This window comes from Amblyomma mixtum, chromosome 3 (assembly GCF_055824585.1).
Source record: "Amblyomma mixtum isolate Tamu chromosome 3, ASM5582458v1, whole genome shotgun sequence".
Lineage (NCBI taxonomy): Eukaryota > Metazoa > Arthropoda > Arachnida > Ixodida > Ixodidae > Amblyomma > Amblyomma mixtum.
Window position 1 is genome coordinate 380,125,034 of NC_143014.1, and position 26,461 is coordinate 380,151,494.

Sequence of the window (26,461 nt, forward strand, 5' to 3'; positions counted from 1 at the left end):
AGAGGGGCCAGGCTATAATAAGGCAGGAAGCTATCTGTACAGCATGCACTAGATATGCCTATACAACCTACTTCCTCTCCCGTTGTTGCTTTCTGTAAATTTCACAGAACTTGATCATAGCGTACTGTGGGGTGCACTGGTGGCAAGTTGGCATATCGAAACTGTGCTAAGGGACGACGACAGAGCAAGAATTGCTACCCTGTGCAGTGATGTTGTTACCATCGTCTTTGTTCCTAGCGTAGCTTTACCAGCTCCACAGGGCTTATTTTGCAGTCTGCAAGTAGTCATGTCTGTAGCAAGCAGTCACAGGCAAATGAAGGTGGTAGCAGACAGACATATGCAAGTGCATCGACGAGATCTTCTCAAAGCTTCGAGAATGGCTTGTCAAACAAAGTGCTGCGGCTGACCCAGGAAGCGCCGCTGAACAACCGCTTAACACCAATAAGGCCGATTTTGCGAGCAGCTCTGCAACAATAGCATTGCGCACACATCCAGTTTCGTACCACTGATCCCCGGATCGAAAAGGACCATGACCATATCAACAACAGACACTGTCATTGCCTATGAGGTGCTTCAAGACCACTGTATTTTTCTGATTGCAGTGGAAACCAACATCCCACTTAAACTGAATACTGCCAAGCATTTGTCAATATTGACTTAACACTGCTAAGCAAAAAGAGAAAAAAAGCAATGGCAAAGGTTTTCTCAATATTTTTTTCTTCTTTTTCATCAAGACTCGTTATGCTCAACTTGCTCTGTGGTCAGTTTTGATTGCATAAGCTGCTGCCACACTTTTTATTTTTTTTTCTGCACTACATCAATTGAAATGCTCATGAAAAACAGACTTATGAGTTGGCACATATTAGAGATTTGTACACTGTCAATCAGTTGTGATTCAAAAGCGGCAATGATTCTTGATTGTAATCGCGGAATACCATGTTGTTACAACCTAAACCGAAATGGCTAGCGGAAGTGTTGTCACCCATTCATCACGCCGATATGTTTATTGCAGGCAAATGTGCGCACAGCCGGCAGGAAATAAAAATAAATGACGCTCCCGAAGATACATTTGCACTGCACCGATGTTTTCACACAGGTTACACAGTTTATCCGGCGAGTCGTAAACCGAGCACCCATCATCACAAAACGTACTGAATGGAGCACCAAAGCAAAGGATGGCGACATCGCTGTTGTCGCCGCAAAACAGTCCCACGGCCGTGCAGCCAAGCTCGCGTCGCGTCGCACACACGGCAATTCTCAAGCACAGTGCCAACACGAATCGCGAACAAAATGGTAACGAATGCGTAGCCAGCAACAACGTCATGTGCACGGTTCGGTCGCGATCACTGCCACCATCGAAACGAATGCGACTAGATGCACAATGCCACGTTCATTTCAGCATTCGGAAAGCACGGCGTGCGTAGTGAGCTCTCGAAGGCGCACATTTCACTGCCTTGACGTAAAAGCACTCGCTTCGATCGCAATCACTTTCACTACGCGGACACTAGTCACTGTGCTACGCAGCTCATGCACGCACAGAAGTTCACCGTGAGCAGCTGTTGTTCGCCGCTGTGCGTGATGATCCTCGCAGGAATTAGGAACGCTTGCAGCAACCACAAACAGCTCCATATAAACACTTCGTGACACAGCCAACGCGTAGGTCTTGCGTCGGTTTGAAGAGGCGCTCTGTCAACTACATCAGCGTCGATTTCAACTCGGGAAACTGTCGCTGCTCGCCGCTGCTGCACGCGTAGAAGTTCGCAGTCGCTCTGAACACTCGTAATATCAACATGTGGCCAATATAGTATGCCTCGCGGCATAGGTGCCACCACTACAGCCACGACCTATGCCTCCATGGAGGACCCCAGTTCAGTCGACGGCCGGCCATCTTGCCGGCAGGAGCGGATGCCTACGTCACGTAAAAAGCAGCCAATCGCTGCAATTCGGTCGCCGGGCGGTTCGCTCATCCGCCCCAAAGTTGAAGTTCACCAACTTTCCTTTCGCCTGCCGAACGGGGCGAATGCCTATTGTCTGGTCGTTCGGTCCGCCAGTCCGCCTGCCTGGCGGATCCGCTCAAAAGCGATCGTACAACGGCCTTAAATACGCTGTGCTCATTCCTTGAGAAACGAAACTAGCACCACGTCAACTCCGAGCATCGGCTCCGAAACCGGCAAACAATCTAACGCCGAGGGCCGGGAGACCCCGCGCAGGGGCAGACAGGCAGACGTAAAGCCGTCGGCACTCTCTCTCGACAGCGAGAGAGAGAAATACTTTTCTGCTGCTTTCACGTCGGAACCGCGTATGTGCGCGAGCGTATTCGGCGCGACTTGCGCCTCGAGGGTAAGGCCGTTGTACGATCGTTTTTTGGGCGGATCCGCCGCTCGCTGGGAACCGCTCGCTTTCAGCCTCCGCACGGGCGTGTGGTGTTGTACGATCACTTTGCTGCTGGCGGACGAGACGGATGGTTCGAACGTTCCGATTGGCGCTCCCGGCAGTGCCGCCCGTCTAGTCGCGTGCAGCGATACAGGCATGTGTTTGTAGCGAAACACCCAGATACCGTGCGGTAGAAATTACCCATATTAATTGCGGCGTATTCAAGACAATATCCGCTGCGTCACCGTTTCTTTTGCTGCGGTTTTTTGTCGAAGGTAGAATCGTGGTCGGCTGTGATTCGGACTGGGACGGCACGGATCTCGGTTCAGATGGCCCCGACGGCCGCGAACCAATTCGCGACAAAACTTCGCAAGATCGAAGGCAAGTCTGCTCATCTGAAGCGATTTCGTCGGAAACGATACGTGTTTGGACCATTTCTACCCAAGAGACTGAAAAACGCGTCACATCGCAATCGAGTACTCTTCATTCGACGATACGTTCTCACAACGACCCGTGATTTCTGCCCCAAAATAACAGAATGCTGCCTGCTCTGAAAGTTACGCTGCCCCGACGATTTCACGACGACGCGATTTTTACTGCGAATTCTCGATCGGGCCAGGCTGCAGCACAGGCTGCTAACAACCGTCCGTAATTACAATCGGTATAATCACATTTTTTTAAATAGTTAAGATTACATGCTTAAAATTTTTAGTCATTCAAAATAGCACTGCAGTGTTTTTGCATTGCTGACAGAGAAAAAAAATAATTGCACTTGCGGCCTTTCCCAAGCATTTTGCACAGTCAAAGCAATATGTAAACGGTCTTCTCCTTGCCTCCCTATACTGTTACTGAAAAAGGCATGCTTCTTATTCAATATATAAGGTGTGTGTGTCTGAATTGTACATGCATTTAACATTCACAATTTAGCACAACACTGCTGTCAAACACAAATTGGACATGAGAAATTACGTTTCCAGTTAATTGGAACAGGTAAAATTAGTAGTAGTTAAAGCAGTTCTGCATTTCACAGAACAGTGACACTGCAACAATAATGATTTATTTTTGTCATGTTTTTCAGGCCATTATTAAAGCCAAAATAAAAATAGCACTATGTGGCTGCTAAAAGTGTATGGCTTTGTTCTGCACAGTGACAGCGGGCCATCAAGTTGTGGTTTAGCATTCCTTCCTGAGCTCATATTGCAGTTGCACAAGCCTGAATGCAGTGTTGAAAACAAGTACGGGAAGTTCTGCTAAAGGCCATGTCATTGTTTCTATGTACAAAACAAGCTGGCATATACTCTGTGCAACTCCAAAGCATTCTCAAATGTCGCTGTGAATGCAAAACAGAGTGGGTGCCTTTGTGTTGCGTAAAAGTCTGTACATGCCATTCTCATTAATATAAATATAATGATATGTCGGAGCCAGTAAACTGGATTACAGGTAGAGTAAATGCAAGAACCAATTTGGAGGGTTTACATGGCCACGGCGCCCTGCTTAGGCTGAGAAAGAATTCTTGTAAAGTCAAGGAAACAGGGTACGATAACCATACTATCTGGTTATCTTGAGCAAACACTAACATCTCAAGCAGAATTTGTAAAATTGGATTTCCAGCAAGGGAGATATGATGTCGTGCAATAAAATGAAACTACAAATAAGCCGTTTGAGTATGTGACGGACATATATGCATGTTATCTGATACAGCCTTAAAGCAATGTCTAAAGTTATTTTCACAGATCAGTAAAATGTAGAATGGCTGAATGTAATGATGACCATTTCCCAAGGCGGCAAGCAAAAGTGAGCATTGCTAACTGTTAACTGATGTTCATACCACTTAACATATGCTGAATTTTAGAGTGTATTAGTTGCTGACTATCAACATGTTCAGCAAAATATACCTATATCATTGCCTGTTTTCTTTCAAAGAAAGAAATTAACTGAGGAATTGACAGGCAACAGAAATTTGGAAAAGACCAATATGAAGTTAGGCTGCAGAAAAACAGAAAAGCAGTGATGGCTTAAGTCGTTTCTGGCATCTCTATACTGCAACTTGAAGTTGACGGCTTTTATGTTTAAGATGAACCAGCAGTCCTGTTAACACTATCCTGAATATATAAAAGTCATGCATAAGTATGCATTTGCAGCATTCTCACTGAGCCATGTTATGATGTCAATGTCTTGCTTAGCTGAAGAGACGATAAAAGAGAAGCACCAAGGAAATTCTGACACAGATAGGCACAGTAATGCATGCTTAGCTTTTTAGTGCACGAGTTTAGCTGGCTAGAGCTAGCTTGTGCAGCATGTAAGCTAGCCTAAATACAACTGTACACCGTCCGACAAAACTATTGTGTCAATATGCCCCGATATTATTCGAAATATATTGTGAGGAAAGTTCTTACGCATATGATAGCATTGTATTGGTTTGCTGATCTGAGCAAGCAGCTAAGCATTTCATTAGAACAACTTATTCCTACATTTATTATATCTAAACAGTACTAAATGACAATACTTGAGTGCATGGTAGTGAGAGGGTGTGGTAGATGGTTCTTGGCAATCACAAAATGAACAAGGGAGGGGAAAACCTCAGGTTGCTTGAGCCAACGTTTCGACAAGGGGACTTGTCTTCGTCTGGGCAAAGCGTTCATCATTGGCAGGGATTAAATAGGGCCTTCGCTCCGAGGAGGAAGGCCCCGGGGGTGGGGAAGGAAAGTGGTGTGAGAGGGGATGCGTGTCAGGAAGGGGAGGGAGGTGAACCTTGATTCGTTAAGCTGCAATAGTGGAAAAACTTATATCCCGGGGGTGTGTAATGAACAAAGGCTTTGAAGGGGCTGCGACGGGGGGTTGGCGCTGGGTGGACCTGAAAAACTCAGATAAGGGGATTAGTCAGTGTGGTACAGGGAAATAAGAACAAGGCAAACAAAATAGGCTGGCACTGGAACGAGAAAGAAAGGGGGGGGGGGGGGGGGGGCATTTCCAAGGAAGGACAAGGCAGGGGGGGGAGAATGGCTGGAGTTCAGAGAAAGCCAAAAGGTGGGGTCGGGGGGGGGGGGGGGGTAACAGGAATGTCATGGTTTCCGAGAACTGATAGTAGGGGATTAGGAAAAAAAAAGGTGAACAAAGGGAGAGGGTGAGAAGGCCGGAAATGTGGTGGAAGATAGGACATGGGAAGGGTGCAAAGAGGGATAGTATACTCAGAAGTACTTGTGTTTGGGCGTGTTGGTTCATAACTTTTCAGGAGGACACAGGGGCGCAACAAAAGACACAGACATAGAAGCAGACAGGGACAAGCGCTTGTCCCTGTCTACATCCACGCCCGTGCCCCCCATCGCGCCCCTGTGTCCTCCTGAAAAGATAATATGCTTATGCGAGGTTCTAGGAAATGGTCTGAGCACGTGCAAGACATTTGTTAATTTAAAATTATGCTAACCCTGGAATGTACCTGAGAGATTCCAGGTTTCCTCTGGACATGTTAATCCCTGTTGGTTGCAGTGTTTTAAATTTGTGGATTAGGAATGCTTCTCTGTATTTTCTGTCCCTAGTCGATTTGAAGTGGTGAGCTAACATGATACACCAAGTAGGAACTTGAGGAGTTTGTAATTTACTAATAAGAAGTAATTAACCATAAGCATCCGAGTACAGCCATACCGCTACAAAGGAAAGCTTTGTAGGTTTTTTTGGAGCCTTATGGCTTCACTTGAGTTGATGCTAATGAGTAATTACTCCCTGATCACAAATCTTCACCTTGGGGGATTTACCTAATTCAGTGGATGAACATCATCATTTACTGCATGGATTTCTGCAGTGACTAGCTCAAAGGTCAAGAGGTTAGTAAGCCCTGTGTGTTGGAAGGCCATTCCAGCCTTTTGTGGCAAAAACAAAAATGAACCTTGAAATGCGGTGGTATGAGCTAATTGACGCACAACACTGCTTGTGCGACTAATGCAGAAGGAACCATGAGTCGGAACAGATTACTTGGTTACATGACGATAAACAGTTAAAAAAAACTGCAGTTTCTGCACAACATGCAGAAATTTGAAGATTCACCTTTAGTGCTGTTACACTGGAGCTTCAAAAATAGTCAAAGAATAAAACAAGCGGCTCAGGTCTGAACTCATTCCAGGTTTCTAGTTAAGCTAGACTTGTGCCATGTGCCATTAGGATACCCAAGTTAATGCCACACAGGGCATCTGAATGCAAGTAACTTGGAAGATGTTGATACTAAGGACACATCGTGGTGTAAATATCATAGGTTGTTGGTGGGTGTATGAGGATTATTAGGTATTTGAACCAGTATGCAGTGAATATACCTTTATCGGAAGCCCTTATAAGTTGGCAAAATGTAATGCTGACAATAAAAAACATTAGTGCATTCTCAGTAACATTAGCAAGAATCCAGGGCATGCTAATTGTTGTTTTGGAGAACTGAAATGCTGGTATTGATTGCAATATGGCAGACCCCATATGGCTGTCAGTGAAGGCATGTGACAAAACACTGAAGGGACGGTAATAATGCAAGTAATAAAAAGCTGAGGCCCAAAGGAGTGGCTTGGCGGACGTCCGAGATTGTAGGAAAAGGCAAGATACATAAGAATTGGCAAGGGAAATCTGCCGAAGGCTGGCTGTTTAAGCTTGGATCCAGTTTAGAGCTATTGGATGCAAGTTAAAGCACGAGAAAACCAGCCTCACATAAATAGGGGAATCGCATGCTTTTTCAAAGCAAAGAACAAAAGCATCATAGGGGGATGTTGCAGTCAAGGTGCATGTCGTGAAGAACAAGAAAAAGTTGGCTATTGCAGAAATTTCTTCTAAAAGCTTGCCGATTTGAATCAAACAACTTAATGGGCCAAAACAATCTAACAGGGTCAAGAGTATGAAATGTGTTTGGTGATTTGCAGCACATGCCAATAACACAAATAGGGCCATAGGTGCTGGGTGATGAAGGGTTAAAAAATTACCGACGATTACTTTACTTCCTAATGCAAAATTTGAGCGCAGCAAATAAGCTGTTTCACCTTTTCGATAGTGAGTCAACCCCAGCTGCGGAGTTGGTTTCAGGGACAACGCCGCCGATGCCGACACAAACAATATGATACCCTCGCTTCCGCAGCGCTAAGAACCAGGTCTAGCCGTGGGAAGGTGGTCACATATTCGTCGACGTGCCGGGGCCTACGTGAAAAAACCGGCGCGTCGGCAACTGAAGAGCACCCTATCCGCCACACAAGAACAGGGGGGGGGGACCCTTTCCTCCTCTTTCTGCATGGCGGCGACGGTGTTCTATGCAGTCACGTTATCTTGACTCTCTAGCGCCGTCACCGGCATCCAGCGGTATCAGTCGGTCGCTGCTAGCGCTGGGGGGATGAAAGGGGGGCGGAGCTGGTTACGAGGCCGATGACAACGCCGACGACGACGCGAAACCCAGGAACGGACGCCAAAGAGCTGCGCTCTAAAACAGAGGGGCCAGGCTATAATAAGGCAGGAAGCTATCTGTACAGCATGCACTAGATATGCCTATACAACCTGCTTCTTTTCCCGTTGTTGCTTTCTGTAAATTTCACAGAACTTGATCATAGCGTACTGCGGGGTGCACTGGTGGCAAGTTGGCATGTCGAAACTGTGCTAAGGGACGACGACAGAGCAAGAATTGCTACCCTGTGCAGTGATGTTGTTACCATCGTCTTTGTTCCTAGCGTAGCTTTGCCAGCTCCACAGGGCTTATTTTGCAGTCTGCAAGTAGTCATGTCTGCAGCAAGCAGTCACAGGCAAATGAAGGTGGTAGCAGACAGACATATGCAAGTGCATCGACGAGATCTTCTCAAAGCTTCGAGAATGTCTTGTTAAACAAACTGCTGCGGCTGACCCAGGAAGCGCTGCTGAACAACCGCTTAACACCAATAAAGCCGATTTCGCGAGCAGCTCTGCAACAATAGCATTGCAAACACATTAAGTTTCGTACCACTGATCTCCGGATCCAAAAGGACCATGAGCAAAATCAACAATAGACACTGTCATTGCCTATGAGGTGCTTCAAGACCACTGTATTTTTCTGATTGCAGTGGAAACAAACATCCCACTTAAACTGAATACTGCCAAGCATTTGTCAATATTGTCTTAACACTGCTAAGCAAAAAGAGAAACAAAAGCAATGGCAAAGGTTTTCTCAATATTTTTTTCTTGTTTTTCATAGACTCATTATGCTCAACTTGCTCTGTGGACAGTTTTGATTGCATAAGCTGCTGCCACACTTTTTTTTTCTGCGCTACATCAATTGAAATGCTCATGAAAAACAGACTTATGAGTTGGCCCATATTAGAGATTTGTACAGTGCCAATCAGCCGTGATTTAAAAGCGGCAATGATTCTTGTTTGTAATCGCGTAATACCATGTTGTTACAACCTAAACCGAAATGGCTAGAGGAAGTGTTCAGTCACCCATTCATCACGCCGATATGTTTATTGCAGGCAAATGTGTGCACAGCCAGCAGGAAATAAAAAGAAATGACGCTCCCAAAGATACATTTGCACTGCATCGATGTTTTCACACAGGTTACACAGTTTCTCAGGTAAGTCGTAACCCGAGCACCCATCATCACAAAACGTACCGAATGGAGCACCAAAGCGCAGAAGGATGGCGACATCGCTGTTGTCACCGCAAAACAGTCCTACGACCGTGCAGCCAAGCTCGCATCGCATCACGTCGCACACACGGCAATTCTCAAGCACAGTGCCAACACGAATCGCGAACAAAATGGTAATGAATACGTAGCCAGCAACAACGTCATGTGCACGCTTCGGTAGCGATCACTGCAACCATCGCAACGAATGCGACTAGCTGCACAACGCCACGTTCATTTCAGCATTAGGAAAGCACGGCGTGCGTAGTGAGCTCTCGAAGGTGCACATTTCACTGCCTTGATGTAAAAGCACTCGCTTCGATCGCAATCACTTTCACTACACGGACACTAGTCACTGTGCTAGGCAGCTCATGCACTCACAGAAGTTCACCGTGAGCAGCTGTTGCTCACCGCTGTGCGTGATGACCCTCGCAGGAATTAGGAACGCTTGCAGCAACCACAAACAGCACACCGCCAACGCATAGGTCTTGCGTCGGTTTGAAGAGGCACTCTGTCAACTACATCAGCGTCGATTTCAACTCGGGAAACTGTCACTGCTCGCCGCTGCTGCACACGGAGAAGTTTGCAGTCACTCTGAATACTCGAAATATCAACATGTGGCCAATATAGTATGCCTCGCGGCATAGCTGCAACCACTCCAGCCACGACCTATGCTCCCCAGTTCAGTTCAGCTCCCCAGTTCAGTTGACGAACGGACATCATGCCCCGGCAGGAGCGGATGCCTACGTCACGTAAAAAGCAGCCAATCGCTGCAATTCGGTCGCCAGGCGGTTCCACTCGTCCGCCCAAAAGTTGGTGTAAAACATTTATTTCTACTATATACAGAGGTATTGCTTGGACCGTGCCTGAAGGGCCCGGCCCTCACAAGCCGGACGGGGCGGTTGCCTATTGTCTGGTCGGGCGGTCCGCCAGTCCGCCTGCCTGGCAGATCCGCTCAAAAGCGATCGTACAATGGCCTGTAGCAGAGAACGGTGGGCCCATGGGCGGGCCGAAGTCCGCCTGCCCAAGAAATAGAATCTTGTGCAGCGCGCCGTAGCACTCGTTAAACATGTCCGTCTGCAGTGAGCACTCTGGAAGCCACTGCCTCCTTTTTTAGAGGCACTTTTTCTTCGTCTATTCTCGAGTTCTCCGCTTATAGCATGCGCCGAAATAAACGCTCCGTATGTGTGCATAACGACGAAAGGAATTCTTTGCATTCTCTTTATGAAACCCAGTTGAACAGTGACGAGGTCGTGGCCGCACGCCGCTGGGAAAAATTCTGAATTCTAGCGACATTCAAAGTGGGCATGAGCAATTTGTATTCCTTGCAAGACCACGAAAATGCCTCTTCACGACGGTACTGGAGTCATGGGTGCCCGGAAGGGGAGGGGGGGGGGGCAAGGGGGGGGCGGTTGCCCCCCCCCCCCTTCTGGAGTCACGGTTATTATTTATGCACTAGTTTCTTTTTGGTGCTAACCTACCGCCGCCCCCATCCCCGGTCATCGGGTGCCCCTCCTGGAAAAAGTTCTGCGGACGCCCTTGATTGGACGTTAGTTCAAATGCGCAGTGCTCCCGACGAACCCTTTGATGAAAAGTTTACCTGCAGTTTTCTACAGTGCACCCACAAACTCAAGAGTGTAATCAACAGAAGCGTTGATACACGGAGCCTTCAGACAACCTCAGCACGCATTCCGCCAAAGCTACAAAACAGGCGCAGCGTTTCTGCAATACCTCGGAACACGGACGTTCACTAAAAAGCACCGCAATCTAAGCTGGTTGGCAGTCTGGTAACTGTGGAGGGCCTATTTCCCAAGAGTCAGTGCGCATAAGGGCCCTTGGTAGCGGCGTCAGAGGAGGATAGCTTGCAGAGGCTGACGCCATGCTTCCTCCTAGTTTTTTTTTTCCTCCATGGTCGCGGTGTTCAACTGAAACGCGCAGTGAGGGAAAGAAGGGCGGCGGAGTAATTTAGACCACCTGGGTTTTAGCGTGCACGGACGTGGCACTGCACAGGGGCACCTTTCGCGATTCGCCTCCATCGAAGCGCGGCTGCCGCAGACGGGTTCGAGGACACTGTTGCTGCACCGCGCTTGGGAAAAGAGGGTGTACCTTTACGGTACTCGGTACACATATCTCCAATTTTAAGGGGGCCTGAAATGGATTTTAATAAAGTTGCGGTATGCTTGGGACGGTAAAGGATGCTGCTTCACGAGTACCGTCCAGCAAGAGGTGTTTTTCAATACGCTTTGTATAAGCTGTGCTATCAATAGACAAAATTTGAAGGTCAGCGTCTTCGCACCTTTCCCTCTCGTCACGTACTGCACGCTGGAAGGTCGGCGCTCCTCCGCCACCCCACCGCCGGGCGCAGAGCATCCTGGCCCACAGGAGCTACGCGGCTTACTGGCCGAGGAGGGCATGGTAGCTGCCGGACGTCTGACAAGAAAGGACTACAACTCCTTTTATGCTTGTTCTTTTTATTGTTATGCATGTTCCCATCATCGCCGTTGTAAACCAATATGTCCCCCCCCCCTTTATGTAATCACTTCGGGCCTTTAAGCAAACAATAAATGAAATACAGTATGGAGAATGAAAAGCATTCAATAAACTTATTCGGTAGCAGTTTGAGTCAGGAACCACGCCTTCCACAAAATTGTTCGAGCGTCAGGGCCTCTGCAAATCACGAGTTCGAATCCAAACAGCAGAATTCCATCTTACTGAAGCGGAATGCCGACAAACGAGCCACAGTTTTGCCTGCAGAAGGCGTCCCACTGGTCATGGGTCAACCTTTAGTGCATTTGCGAGCTTAAACTTCAAGGGAGTCTGTCAATGCACGGTGAGACATAAGGCGAATATTATGCATACACAACGAATAGACTACTAAGAGTGGGAGAACAGAATATAGTTCGTTCTGTATGACGTTTGCAATCCACTATAGACACTTTACACTATAGACACGAACACGGAACAAACGAACTTACAACTCTTTACAAAGTGACGAAGAATTTCCATAACAGTAGAAAAAACAAAACGGCCATTTAAATAGCTCGCAGAATGTAACGATACGTTAGCTCCTATGAAGCAGCCGTCTATTTGGTAAGATGCTTACAACGCGATATACACTTCTGTGACAAAGCTTGTGCATGCCTTGTCTTTCACTTTTGCGGCTGAGGTGGCAACGGCACCGGTTGTTCGCAGACATGTCGCGGCGTGGCGGTGATGATTTTACCCCCACCCCCCCCCCCCCTCTTCGCGTGGACAGTTGACCACTCGCAACGCTGGAGGTTCAAGGCCACTCCACCCCCTCCTTGTACTATCACCGGGTAGCAAGCGCCTGCAGGTTGTGGGAACGGGGAGCTGTCGGTTGAATGCCTTGACACCCTTCCCGACCTTCGCAAGTTAGCATCGCTCCTCGTTAGGACCGTGGCTTTGCCTCGCGTTCCTTCCCAGTTTCTTCGTGTTTCTTCCCCCCCCCCCTTTTTAACATCTTCAAATCTTTGGCGCACTAAGCCTTGAGTATTCGTTTGTTTGTTTGCCACGAGAATGCGGCAGCAGGAAAACCACGAGCCGGGGAGTTGGCTTGGAGATTTCGGTGCGTGCGGAAGTGTGTGAGGTCAGCCAGGGAAGTGGTCGGCAAGTGAGCCTAGGCGGGTGTCTGACGCATAGAGCGCGGTGACGGTGGCCCCAAAGACGCATGGCCCAAGTTCGCCCAATTCCGCAACACCCCATCAGCCCCATGAGCATCCGCAGCCCGACGCTCTCTGCAAACGAACCTTGCCACCCCACAGCTAAGCTACCGTTTCTCAACCACTTGCTTGAGCTCTTTTCTTTGTCCTGTCGCTGTTTCTCGTCTTGCTTTTTTTGTACAGTATTGCTTTAATCTTGTAACTTTGTTGTATAGATCTCGCCCTGATGTTTTCCTCTTCCTGTTAATAGTTGTTTGCGATCTCATTCAGTGTTTGATGAGCTCTCGCTTGAGCTCTTTTAAGGTGAAAGCCTTTAATGGCTCATCGTTGTAGTGAACAAAATGTGTCCCGCTTTTGACGGGTGTCCGCCGAGATATGTGAGACAGTTACTGCGTAATTTCCTTTCCTCAAATTCATTTTCTTCATTACAGCCCCTCTTTCTTCTTTCACTCTTACTTCCTCCCTTCCTCCACGTCAAATACAATTTTCATTTTCTTCAATACTGCCCCTCTTTCTCTTTCTTCTTTCACTCTCAATTCCTCCCTTCCTCTACCACTAATACAATTTTCATTTTCTTCAATACTGCCCCTCTTTCTCTTTCTTCTTTCACTCTCACTTCCTCCCGTCCTCTACCACAAATACAATTTTCATTTTCTTCAATACTGCCCCTCTTTCTCTTTCTTCTTTCACTCTCACTTCCTCCCTTCCTCTACCACAAATACAATTTTCATTTTCTTCAATACTGCCCCTCTTTCTCTTTCTTCTTTCACTCTCACTTCCTCCCTTCCTCTACCACAAATACAATTTTCATTTTCTTTAATACTGCCCCTCTTTCTCTTTCTTTCACTCCCACTTCCTCCCTTCCTCTACCTCAAATACAATTTTCATTTTCTTCATTACGGCCCCTCTTTCTTCTTTCACTCCCATTCCCTCCCTTCCTCTACCTCAAATACAATTTTCATTTTCTTCAATACTGCCCCTCTTTCTCTTTCTTCTTTCACTCTCACTTCCTCCCTTCCTCTACCACAAATACAATTTTCATTTTCTTTAATACTGCCCCTCTTTCTCTTTCTTTCACTCCCACTTCCTCCCTTCCTCTACCACAAATACAATTTTCATTTTCTTCATTACGGCCCCTCTTTCTTCTTTCACTCCCATTCTCTCCCTTCCTCTACCTCAAATACAATTTTCATTTTCTTCAATACTGCCCCTCTTTCTCTTTCTTCTTTCACTCTCACTTCCTCCCTTCCTCTACCACAAATACAATTTTCATTTTCTTCAATACTGCCCCTCTTTCTCTTTCTTCTTTCACTCTCACTTCCTCCCTTCCTCTACCACAAATACAATTTTCATTTTCTTTAATACTGCCCCTCTTTCTCTTCCTTTCACTCCCACTTCCTCCCTTCCTCTACCTCAAATACAATTTTCATTTTCTTCATTACGGCCCCTCTTTCTTCTTTCACTCCCATTCCCTCCCTTCCTCTACCTCAAATACAATTTTCATTTTCTTCAATACTGCCCCTCTTTCTCTTTCTTTCACTCCCACTTCCTCCCTTCCTCTACCTCAAATACAATTTTCATTTTCTTCATTACGGCCCCTCTTTCTTCTTTCACTCCCATTCCCTCCCTTCCTCTACCTCAAATACAATTTTCATTTTCTTCAATACTGCCCCTCTTTCTCTTTCTTTCACTCCCACTTCCTCCCTTCCTCTACCTCAAATACAATTTTCATTTTCTTCATTACGGCCCCTCTTTCTTCTTTCACTCCCATTCCCTCCCTTCCTCTACCTCAAATACAATTTTCATTTTCTTCTGTACTGCCTCACTTCCTCCCTCTACAAAGGGATGACGGGTGTCCACCAAGATATGTGAGATAGTTACTGCTTAATTTCCTTTCCTCAAATGCAATTTTCACTTTCTTCAATACTGCCCCGGTTTCTTTTTCACTCCCACTTCCTCCCTTCCTGTACAGTGGGACAGAGATGAGAGAGAATTACTGCACCATTTCCTTTCCTCAAAACGTGTTGGGAGGCATCGCACCAAACAGGTGGTGGTGTTCCTTGAACTCCCTGGCAGCTCTACAACACGCTGTGGCATTCCACTCCTAAAGGCGAAGCTTAAGTGTCATTAATTATCAGTTAATTAGTATTTAGTCATTAATCGGTAATTCACCATTAATTAGTAATTTTTCATTACTTTGCAATTAGCCATTAATTATGTGTGACGTCAACACTGTCACCACTGCCACAGAGGCAGTCAAAGTGGTGCGGAAAACGCTTTCGCCTCTACACACTTGAGACAGTCAAACTGCCCCCTGCATTTCCTTTCCCGAGGTTGCCACAGCTGTGGGAAGCGTAACCAACAAAAACAACAGGATGCCCTCCCGCATAAGTGGTAAGAAATTCCTGTTTGTCTTCATATCTACAATAAAATCCCTACCCACCCTGCCACCCTGGCATGTGGCAGTTAATGGTTGAGCATGAGAGTTCCCTCACCTTTGTCAGCGCTAACGCATACAGTCCACATCTCTTTCTCAACTCAGGCATACACTGACCCAGAGAGCCAGTTATGCGCACTTCCTTTCCTTAAAATGATCAGTGTAAAACCTTATCCGACGGAGTGTGGGCTCAGGTACTGACGCACGCATTACCGTTCTAGGAATATGAAAGCCCTGGCTGTCTGCAGGCGGTTCGCATGAAGATCGCCTGGCTTCGACTACACGGAAAAACCGGTAGTGTGGTGCTCCTGAACTATCATCGAATGGCCACGTGGGATTGCATCATGGGCGGCGTCCAGAGCCACACTATTTAAGCTGCTATCGATGATCGGCGGATTGCAGCCCGACGGAGTGGGGGCACAGGTACTTATCGTTCTAGGAATATGAAAGCCTTGGATGTCCGCGGGCGGTGCGCATGAAGATCGCCTGGCTTTGACTACGCAAAAAAACCGGCAGTGTGGCAGTCCTGAACTATCATCGAATGGCCACGTGGGATTGCATCATGGGCAGCGTCCAGAGCCGACGGAGAGTGGGCTCAGGTACTGACGCATGCGTTCTAGGTAAGAGTTTTCTCTAGCTAGATAGCGATATCACTTTTGGCCACTCCGTCGGACTGCAATTTGACCGGTTGTTTCCTTGATTTGTGCTTCAATCGCTGCACCTAATACCGATCATAAATGCTTTGTGTGCTCTAAACTTGTGCTGGTTGACAATAGCTTAAGTTGCACCGAATGTAGCTGCTGGCTTCACATCGGCAAATGTTCTGGTGTGCATAAGGAGGCCTTGAAGACACTTGATAGGTCTAGGTGGGTGTGCTCAACTTGCCTGACCCTGAAGTCAACGGATTCACAGGATTCTGATTCAGACAGTAGAGCAAAAAAGGGTGAACCGACTAGGACAGAACTGTTGCGCGCTATCCGTGCGCTTAGCGGTAAACTGTCTGAAATCAGTTTGCGTGTGGACCAGATTGACAAAACTATTCACCATCAATCTGCAAATAATGATTCTTTAATAGAAAAAATTGACAAGCAGGGCAAAATCATTGAGAGCGTCGAAACTTCAATGGACCTGCTTTCGTCAAACTACGAGTAAATTAATACGTCGCTGGTTGCACAGAACACTCAGGTTGCTGAACTAAAAAAGCATTGAGTTGAACAGGCTGAGAGTTTAACAGAGAAAGCTATTGTAATAAATGAACTTAGAAACACAGTGAACAATCTCGAAGCTTATTCTCGCAGGCAGAACATTGAGATACATGGAATTAAGAAAGCAGGCAAGGAGGATCTGGCAGCTGAATTAAAGACACTTACAAACAGGTTGGAAATCATGGAAAAAACTGTTGAAAGTGTAGACGCCATTCACAGATTGCTGGCCAGAGATGGCAAAGTTCCTGTAATTCTTGTCAAATTCAAGTCAATGAGTGACCGTGAGCTCTGGCTTCGAAAGCGCTACACACTGAGTAATGAGAACATTTACATCAATGAGAACGTAACTGCCTATACAAAAAAGCTACTGTGGCTTGCTAAAAATGCTGCCAGGATACAATCATACAAATATGCTTGGGCAAAGAATGGACACATGCTCATGAGGAAAGTAGAGGGTTCTACCGTAATAAAGATGCAGAATGAAGACAATATCAACAAACTGTCATGAACATAAGCGAACAGTTTGATTCGTTTCCTGAACGGAAAGAACACAGAGATCGCGTCTTCACGACTTCATGTTCAAAACCTGTACTTCACCTCGTACATGTAAATATCAGGAGTATTAGAAGGCACTGGGACCAGCTAAATGTCTACTTGTGTCAGTTATTAAAGCATTTAGACGTTGTGGTGTTAACTGTAATACCGTTTTTACTCGCATAATAGGCGCACTTTATTTCCAGAAAATCCGGCTCAAAGTTCGGGGTGCGCCTATTACGCGGGGTAAAATTTCCGGAAATTTTTCGACTCTCAAAATTGAACACACCACGTAAACGCACTCGTGTACGGGCCGCACCCCGTTTTCCCGAAGAAAATATTAAAAAAAAAAAGATCCGTGTAAGGTCCGCACCGAAACTTTCCTGACTTACGCGGGAATAGCCTTCGGAATGCACGCGCCGAGGCCTCTGTGATCGGCTCCGGCTGCGCGCAACGGGCGCTTGATCGCGGAGGCCACACACGCGCACAGGAGCTTCCAGACGCCACCCACGGAGGGCGCCCGATTTAGAGCTTATCATCATCATCAACGTTTTCCTCCGCCGCGCCGCGAGCTTTCGCTATCCATATCGCCATCAGCATCTCCAGCTCGTTTTTTTTTGTTTTTTTTTGTTGCTGTCAAGTGCCGGGATCTGCGGTAGCGCGATAGTTCATCGTGGTTTATGGCTTTGCCGCGGAGCGTTGCTGTTTTAGCTCGACGGCCAAGCACCTTAACAGCTACACGGCTAGCGTGCGGCAGGTCGGAAAATACGACGTGGCCGAGAAGTGGGGCAGTTGCGACTGCGGCGTCCCTAAATTTTCGTACGCGACTCCAAGCGCCGAGGTTTTCGCGGGCCTAAGTCGGGAACGTTTCTGGCTGGAGATGAAGCTTTCCAAAAAGACGCTTAAAGTGAGCATCCCTGAAAACTGTGTGCGGCTGTTCTACGCGATGTCGTTGTACGTGCTGTGGGTCCGCAGCGGCACTAGTGAGGACTAGTAGTCAGTTCAGCAAAAGCTTTGTTAAAATAAAGATTGGGGAGCGGGGGGGTGGCGAGGTGTCGGCTTGCAATCGAGTAAATACAGTACTAATCACAGTGCCAAGTTCGGGGTGCGCCTTTTATGCGCGGAAATAAAAAAAAATCTGATTTTTCGTGCCCAAACTAGGGGTGCGCCTATTATGCGAGTAAATACGGTAAATGTAAATAAGCCAAAAGCCCTCGGGTTTATATTGCAGAGTTTTCAGTCATTCTCGCTCTGTCGTTCCTCAGGTAGAGGTGGTGGCGTCTTAGTATTTATTAAAAATGCATGGTTTGTTGAGGAATTAACTTGCACTTTTATGGCTGCAGAGGTTCTTGCACTTTCTGTTAGTAATCATGATGAGTCTTTTGTGGTTATTACTGTCTACCGTCCGCCTAACTCTGACCTGCAATTATTTCTTTCCAAACTTTCCTGCTTCCTGTGCAAACATTCTCAGAGTAATGTTATGTTATCGGCAGACCTTATCAACATTTGATAGACCAAAAAATGTGGTGTTGAGGATTATCTCAAATTATTAGCTGGTTATGGCATTGACACTACTATTCGTAGTTACACTGGCGAATAATTTGCTAGTGCCCGGCTTACTCAGTCTTGTATTGATCACATTGCTGTAACATGCCCAACATTAGACTCAATGGCTGCAGTGATACGAGAAAAAGTGGCAGATCATTATTTTCAGGCTCTTTGCATGGTCAGCAGCGAACCTGCAACACCAATCTCAACTTTACGTACAATAACCATTCTAGACGACCGACGTGTAAATGGCCTCATCCAAAACTTTGACTGGGAAAGCTTAACAATACATAATCACACCGACGCATATGATTTACTTGTTAAGAAATTCAACAAAATTTACTCATGTTCCATGAGAGATATGAAGCAAAAACTAAGAAACCCAGAAAAAATGTGGATAACAAATGACATATTCACATTATCATTTGAAAAAAGCAAGCTTTGGCAACTGTGTAAGAGAAGTCCCTCCGACATTGAGTTACAGAAGCTGTATTGTACAGCTCGTAATAAACTTACATCAAAGTTAAGATTAGGAAAGCGGCAGTTTTGCTCTGCTGAATTTGTAAAATGCCGCGGTAATATGAAAAAAATGTGGGGACTTCTTCATGACATAATGGGTAAAACTAAGAACAGAAATCTAGATACTGAATTAACCCGTACCTTTGGCAGTGAAAGTAATCAATCTACGGCAGACTCATTCAGTGAACAGTTTGCTACATCTGTGAAGGAATTGAAAGCGCAACCGCAAGTGCCTCCGGCTCCATACACCGGTCCAAACGTACCAAACTCTGCGTACTTATTGACGGTTGATGACACTGAGTTATGGAATATTCTTCAGGTCCTCCCACTGAGCAAACCTCTCGGATACGATAAGATCAGACTACGAGATCTAAGAAATAATTACAGCAAACTAAAAGTTGTGCTCCGGCATATTCTTAACGGTTGCTTCTCAACAAGGGAAATACCACAAGGTATGCAAATATCTGTTATACGGTCCATCTATAAGTCGGGCAAAAAAACTGAGAAGAGAAACTACTGACCAATTGCTATATTGCCTACCATTACAATTTCAATGGAGAAAATCGCATATCAGAGCATGTTGTCATTTTGTGACCATTTGATATCCTAAATGGCACACAGTATGGTTTCCGGCATGAGACTAGCACTGTAGATCTTCTAGAAGATTCTTGTGACAAAATTAACATGCATATAGATAGAAATGAGATTCTCCTTGGATTGTTTTTAGACTTAATCAAAGCCTTTGACACAGTGGACCACAGCATTCTGTTGAAGAAATTAGAGAAAATTGGATTTCGTGGACCTTACCTAATGTTTTTCTCAAACTATCTTTCAAATCGTCTTCAGGTTGTGAGAGTCAAAGATAATTTCAGTGACTTTAAACCTCTTCTACATGGCGTGCCACAAGGCTCCGTTTTAGGACCTTTCCTTTTTAATATTTATGTCAATGACTTAGCGTACCTTAGACTGAATTCGGTACTTCACCAGTACTCTGATGATACAGCGCTCTTTGTTCCAAATGGTTTGATTTGGTTTATGGGGTTTAACGTCCCAAAGTGACTCAGGCTATGAGAGACACCGTAGTGGAGGGCTCTGGAAATTTCGACCACCTGGGGTTCTTTAACGTGCACTGACATCACACAGTACACGGGCCTCTAGAATTTCTCCTCCAAAGAAATTCAACCACCGCGACTGGGATCGAACCTGCGTCTTTCGGGTCAGCAGCCGAGCACCATAACCATTGAGCCACCGTGGCGGCCCTTTGTTTCGAATGAGTCATACAATAGGGCTGCAGAGCTGCTACAAATGGATGTTAAAAAAGTGTGTGATTGGTTTTCTGGTAACCATATTTACATTAATAAGCAGAAAATGGCCCTAGTTTGTTTTAGAAATCCGCACAGAAAGGTCATATTAAATGAATCTGTTATCGTGCACGGTACTTTCTGCCCTAGATGTCAATGTGTTTTACTGCCCTTGTCTGAAAGAGTCAAATGTCTAGGCATTGATCTCGACGCCCATATGTCTTGGTCTGCTCATGTTGAGCATCTCATCAAACGACTGCGTGTAACTTCTATGTATCTGTACAGAATAAAATGCAATACTTCTGTTAGGTTGCATCAGCTTGTGTTTAATGCTATAGGAGAGTCTATTTTAAGGTATGGTGTCACTGTTTATGGCTCATGTGCGTTGTCTAGAAGGAGTCGAATCGATAGATTACTACACTGAATTGCCACAAACATTTTGTATGGCACGTCTAAGGAGGCCTTAGATAGTGCTGAAAGAATGCTCGCAGCTGATGTGTACTTCATTCAAGATTTATTTACACATGTAGCAATTAGTAGAAACTACTTTTCTAATAACTTTAAGGGGGACGAGGGTCTTAAAACTGATCTTTTTATTTGTGGCTAGAATCTTATGAAATTTTGAACACAGATGTGATTTCAAAAATGTAGCCATAATTGAGCTGGTGGTCTTAGATCAAAAGTTATCTTGAATTCTAGAATTTAATTGGGTAATTTCTTACGCAGCTTTAATGAATTTTCTCATTGCATTTTGTTGCTTTTAATTGCATGAATGCATGAAGCCAGCAAATTTCCATACCTGATGACATTCTTACTTTTTTGTTTAGGCCAGGTATAAATAGATATTTACAATTAGCTTAACGAGTTGCAGTGTAAAATACTGCAACCTTTTGCTCTCAACATAGTGCATCAGGATGACATGCCTTTAGAGAAAAATGAAGAATGTCACCGGGTATGGGAACTCTCTTGCTATCAATTCATGTAAATAAGAGCAACAAAATGCAATGAGAAAGTTTATTAAAGCTGCGTAAGAAATTACCTAATCACATCCTAGAATTTGTAAGATCTAAGACCACCAGCTCAATTATGATTACATATTTGGAACCAGAAGAGAAGAACACATCTGTGCGCAGAATTTCATGAGATTCTAGCCGTACATAGAAAAGTTAGTTTTAAGACCCTCGTTCCCCCTTAAGCTTGCTGTAAACAAACCTAAAATACTAAGCAAAGTAGAGCCGTTTAAACTTCCCGAGATATATACATACACACTATGGAAAAAGGTGCCGAATGTTCTACATCCCCTTTCTTTTTAACCAGCTTCCACCTAAAATACTATCATTGCAGACTCTCAAAGAGGTTAAATCACAAGTAACATCCTGGCTAGTTACATCTAGAACCTTTAAAAAGGCACACTGACATAATCGCTCAAAACACTGAAGCTCTTGCCGACATGAAGCACGGTTGTTTTTCTTGTTGTTGTTGTATCCTCCTAATCTATGTAATTGACCTATTTTTGCAGTGTGTACAAGTGTGACTGTTGTTCCTATCAAAATATGTGTTTCTTCTTTTTCTTCTCTTTTATGTTGCAAAGCATGCAATTTTGTCTGTACTGAGTCTGCACTTTGTTTGATTGCCGTGGCCTGCCCACAAGCGCCCTGTCTTGCGCTTCTGCGGGCACACATACTTCCATGTGTAAATATGACAAAATCATCATCATCATGATGATTTCATCATTTATTTGACCCTTAAAGGCCCCTGGAAGGGGGTATTACATAAGGGGGGGGGGGGGAGTAGTAGATTCATCATGACTCACATTGGTGGGGAAAAAAAGAATTAAAAAAAAAGAACAAACAAGAAAACACACACAACGAAAGCATAAAGAGAAATAAAGTCACGAAAGGGAAATGAAACCATTTATACAGCAAGATAACACATCAGACGTTCTTTAAACCTTACTGGATCGCTTTCAGTGACAACCGATTCTGGAAGCCGATTCCAGTCTTGAATAGCGGCTGGCAAAAAAGATTTGTTAAAGGCATTAGTTGATCCGTGTAAACGTTGGATGCTCATGGAGTTGAATAAACGGGATGACGTGCGCACAGGAGGGACTAGAAGGGACTCTCGTAGGTTAGGAAAATTGTGATATAATTTGTGCAATAAACATAAGCGAGAAACTTTGCGTCTAAGGGCTAGTGGGCTGATAGCGATGGATGACTTGATAGCGGTAATGCTGTGGTGAAAATCGTAATCTGAAGTAATGAAGCGTGCCGCACGATTCTGAATGGATCCAATGGTGTTAATTAAGTAAGCCTGGTGCGGAGACCAAATTGCTGATGCGTACTCAAGTTTAGTGCGAATGAAAGTCTCGTATGCTAGTTTACGGATTGATTGCGGAGACAGTGAAAGTGACCTTCTAAAAAAACCCAGTGTTTTTGATGTATCAGCAACGAGTTGAGTGATGTGTTTTTCCCACGTCAGTTTGCTGCTGATTGTGACACCTAAGTACTTATATGATACGTTAGCAAGAGTTTTAAAAAAGACATTGTCCTAAGCTGTGAAACAAACTTAGTGTTGTTCAGAGTCGCGTGGCCTAGACTTCAGTACTTTTTAATTTTACAAGCTTTATAAATATGTATGTATATGTATGCATGTATCAACAGTGCCAGTGAACACAAGGAACCAGCAGAACATTGTCAATGCCAACACATGCAGGGCACATCTTTCACTACCGCCACCTAGCACAAAACATGATTGAGGTGTACACTGGTAAAGGAGGGTAGTTATGCACCTCTGGTTCAGGTGTCCACAGCCATTTCCTTTTCTCAAAAACCAATTTACCAATTTTACCCTCTGCTGTCCAAGCTCCCCCCATGGTTTCGGATGCCCGATGGCTTGCTGACCCGAAAGACACGGGTTCGATCCTGGCCGTGGTGGCTGAATCTCGATGGAGGCGATATTCTAGAGGCCCGTGTACTGTGCGATGTCAGTGCAAGTTAAAGAACCCCAGGTAGTAGAAACTTCCGGAGCCATTCACTACGGGGTCTCTCATAGCCCGAGTTGCTTTGGGACATTATACATAAACCCCCAATTGGTTTCGCAGCTTAAAGCGCGACTAAGGTGTCCACTGCTGGTTACAACGGACAACGGCGACATCGCGAAACGCAGAAACGGGCGCCAAAGAGCTAAAAACAGTAGCACATCTCGTTGAAAATGACACTGAAATTATGAGCTCAAGGTATTAACCTTTCCCAGGTATATGAAGCACTCATGGAAAAGCACTATCACAGCAGGACTTTGCCAGTCGACAAGACCCTCCAGATTCAGACCAAAAGATTAGGTTCCACCCAAGCTCAATCTCTGTTATTTCCGTCCGCAACCATGGGCCATACCTATTGTTAAGTGCCAGGATAAGTCTGTCAACCACCGAAGATAAGAACAAAGTCCAAATGAGCAAGGGAAAATCCCACAATGGCCCACATTCTGAAACCTTTGCTTGCAAGCATCGCAATAGGCATAGCTACAGTCCTCAATGCTTACCAACTGCCAGACGCTGTCACAGCCTGCGTCAGCACAGGTGCAACGTCAAGGTCACTGCCTGGTGGTCGGAAAGCAGCCTTCTTCGGAGACAGACTCCGGAACATGCTGCTCCTGGCAGGTCAGGAAAAGCACGGGAAGGTCTCCTGTGCACACTGAAAGAAACACAAAGAATGATGGCATAACTGCATGGCATCAAAGAATAAGCAGATTACAACACAATCACCTCGCCAGTACGAAAGCCATGCTACTAAAACAACTGGACCAGCACCCATCATCCAGTCCCATTTCCCAGAGGGAAAGTGTTTGACGTCCCTGCCTACCTACTACTCATCCGCATCTGTGCCAACTGTGCTAAATAACTTTGACAGCATTCGAGATACCATCAAAATACGGTGCAGATGGAGTGCCTGTACAGTTTTCGAACAGCGCATCTTCTTACGTACTCTAGCACCACAAAGTGAATCATTGGTCCTAGTTTACCAACATCTCCTGCCAAAGTAGCTCTCAAAACTGGGAGAAGTGGTCAAGGAGTTGAACTTGATAACTGGACTCAAGCCTGCTAGGTGAAAGTGTGCTGCAAAGACCAGTGCAACTGCTGTATCCCATGGAATCTCTCTGCGGATGAGCAGAGGCTCACTGCATGGAGATTAAGGTTTAGTTTATTGGAGTTTAACGTCCCGAAACAACTCAGGCTATGAGGGACGCCGTAAAGAAGGGCTCCGGAAATTTCGACCACCTGGGGTTCTTTAACGTGCGCTGACATCGCACAGTACACGGGCCTCTAGAATTTCGCCTTCACCGAAATTCAACCGCCGCAGCCGGGGTCGAACCCGCGTCTTTCGGGTCAGCAGCCGAGCGCCTTAACCACTGAGCCACCGCGGCGGGTGCATGGAGATTAACTTCATGGAGATTAACATGGAGATTAACATGGAGATCTCCTAGCATGGAGTTAACTTCAGCGGGCTGCATTCTGCCTGCTGGCAACTATGCACTTACCGAACTCTTACACAGCACTCTCAGTGCAATCAACGACAGTACATTCTCATTCAGACTTAGTGCAGAAGTTAAGTATTTCTCCCCAAATTCCTTTTCTTCACGTTAGAGTAATGTAAAGAATTAATCCTTCAAAATGTCACACTGTTTGGCTGCCCACAGCCATAGTGAGATATTCTCTTCTGGATAGGTGCATTTGACCTTCCAGACATTCCCACATTTTTTATATAACACCCACCTACCCATGCAGCACTGTCGGGCTAAAGTGACTTTCAAAAACAGTAGCACACCTCGTTAAAAATGACACTGAAATTATGAGCTCAAGGTATTAATCTTCCCCTGGTATATGACGCAGTCATGGGTAAGCACTGTCGCAGGAGGACTTTGCCATTCGACAAGACCCTCCAGAATGGCATCAAAAGATTAGGTTCCACTGAAGCCCATTGTTAAGTGCCAGGATCAACCTCTTGACCACTGAAAATAACAAAGTCCCAATGACCAAGGGAAAATGCCACAACGGCTTAAATTCTGAGCACTTTGCTTGTAAGCATCACATTGAGCAAGGGGAAACCCTGTAAGGGAACAAAATTCTGAACACTTTGCTTGCAAGCATCACATCAAGCAGAGCTCCAGTCCTCAATTCTTAGAGACTGCCAGACGCTGTCACAGCATGCGTCACTACAGGTGCAATGTCAAGGTCACTGTCTGGTGGTCGAAAGGCAGCAGTCTTCTCAGGCAGAGTCCAGGACATGCTGATACTGCGGCCCGCACGTTAGGCAAAGCACGGTCAGGTTTCATGTGCGCACTGACACAGACAGCTGCAAAGGATGGTGGCACAACTGCATGGCATGAAAGAATGCACAGATGACACCGGATGAACTGCACTAGCACAAAGGGCATGTTTTGCCTAGGATCCTCAAGAAATGAGTCGGACAATGAGCAAGAAGTTGCAATAGGGCAATAGTACTGTGACAGTAGAGGGGGCCTGTATTAGGACAAGAACTGCCTTGGAAAGGCACATAACTCAATGGTTATTCACCAATTCATCGTGACTTGGTAGGGGAGATCCCACAGGACCCCTTCTTCGACAACACATTCGAAGCGAAACAGCAAGATTGGATGGAGCCTAGCAACTGCTGCTAAGAAGGCTAACAAGTATGGGTAGCATTCTGCAGCTCTCCTAGTAACAATTTCAACATCAGCCCTTAAGAATATAACCGAGCTTAAATCCACTTTCGCCACCGCATTTATGAGCAATAACTGTTCATCCATTTAAATAGCCCCAGCCAGTAACTTACAGTATATCTAGCAAAACACCGGCAACAAACACAAATTTTTTCAAAACACCACAGCATGTGCAGAAATTAGTGGCAGTCAGATAAGTCATGCATAAAAAATGCCCATGCAACATGAAAGTCTGCTTATGGCACAATGGCATATCATCCAACTTTGTTCACACATAACAGACAAGAAAAATGAACTGAATGACTACGATAACTCTCAAATCTGCATACGCCACATACAACAGTATTTTATCAGTGCAGTATCCAAAAAAATATCAACACAAGCTGAGCAAGGTATGGCATGTGAAAGTTTATACACACATCTGGCAGCATTAGTTCCATGCAGATTGCATGTGCGGTGAATAGAAACATTCAAGCCCGCCAAGGCTGGCCTGGTTACATCGCTATTCAATCTATCGCAGAGCCAGGCCAAAGAGACTCACG

The 26,461-nt window shown here is 45.6% G+C and overlaps 1 protein-coding gene across 10 annotated transcripts in view; it reads right to left on the reverse strand.

Moving 5' to 3' along the window:
• The window catches only part of LOC149356976 (uncharacterized), a 592,868-nt gene that overhangs the window by 13,737 nt on the left and 552,670 nt on the right, over nt 1-26,461 (reverse strand). For 4 of the 10 annotated variants that reach the window (XR_016291746.1, XR_016291745.1, XR_016291755.1 and 1 more), the window contains one exon: nt 23,742-23,893. Coding sequence is in view for 3 of the 10 variants with exons in the window: in XM_089584394.1 (XP_089440520.1) it covers nt 25,413-25,573 (161 nt within the window). In the remaining 7 variants the exon portion in view is untranslated. The other 6 variants (XR_016291750.1, XR_016291744.1, XM_089584399.1 and 3 more) reach the window with 2 other exon arrangements.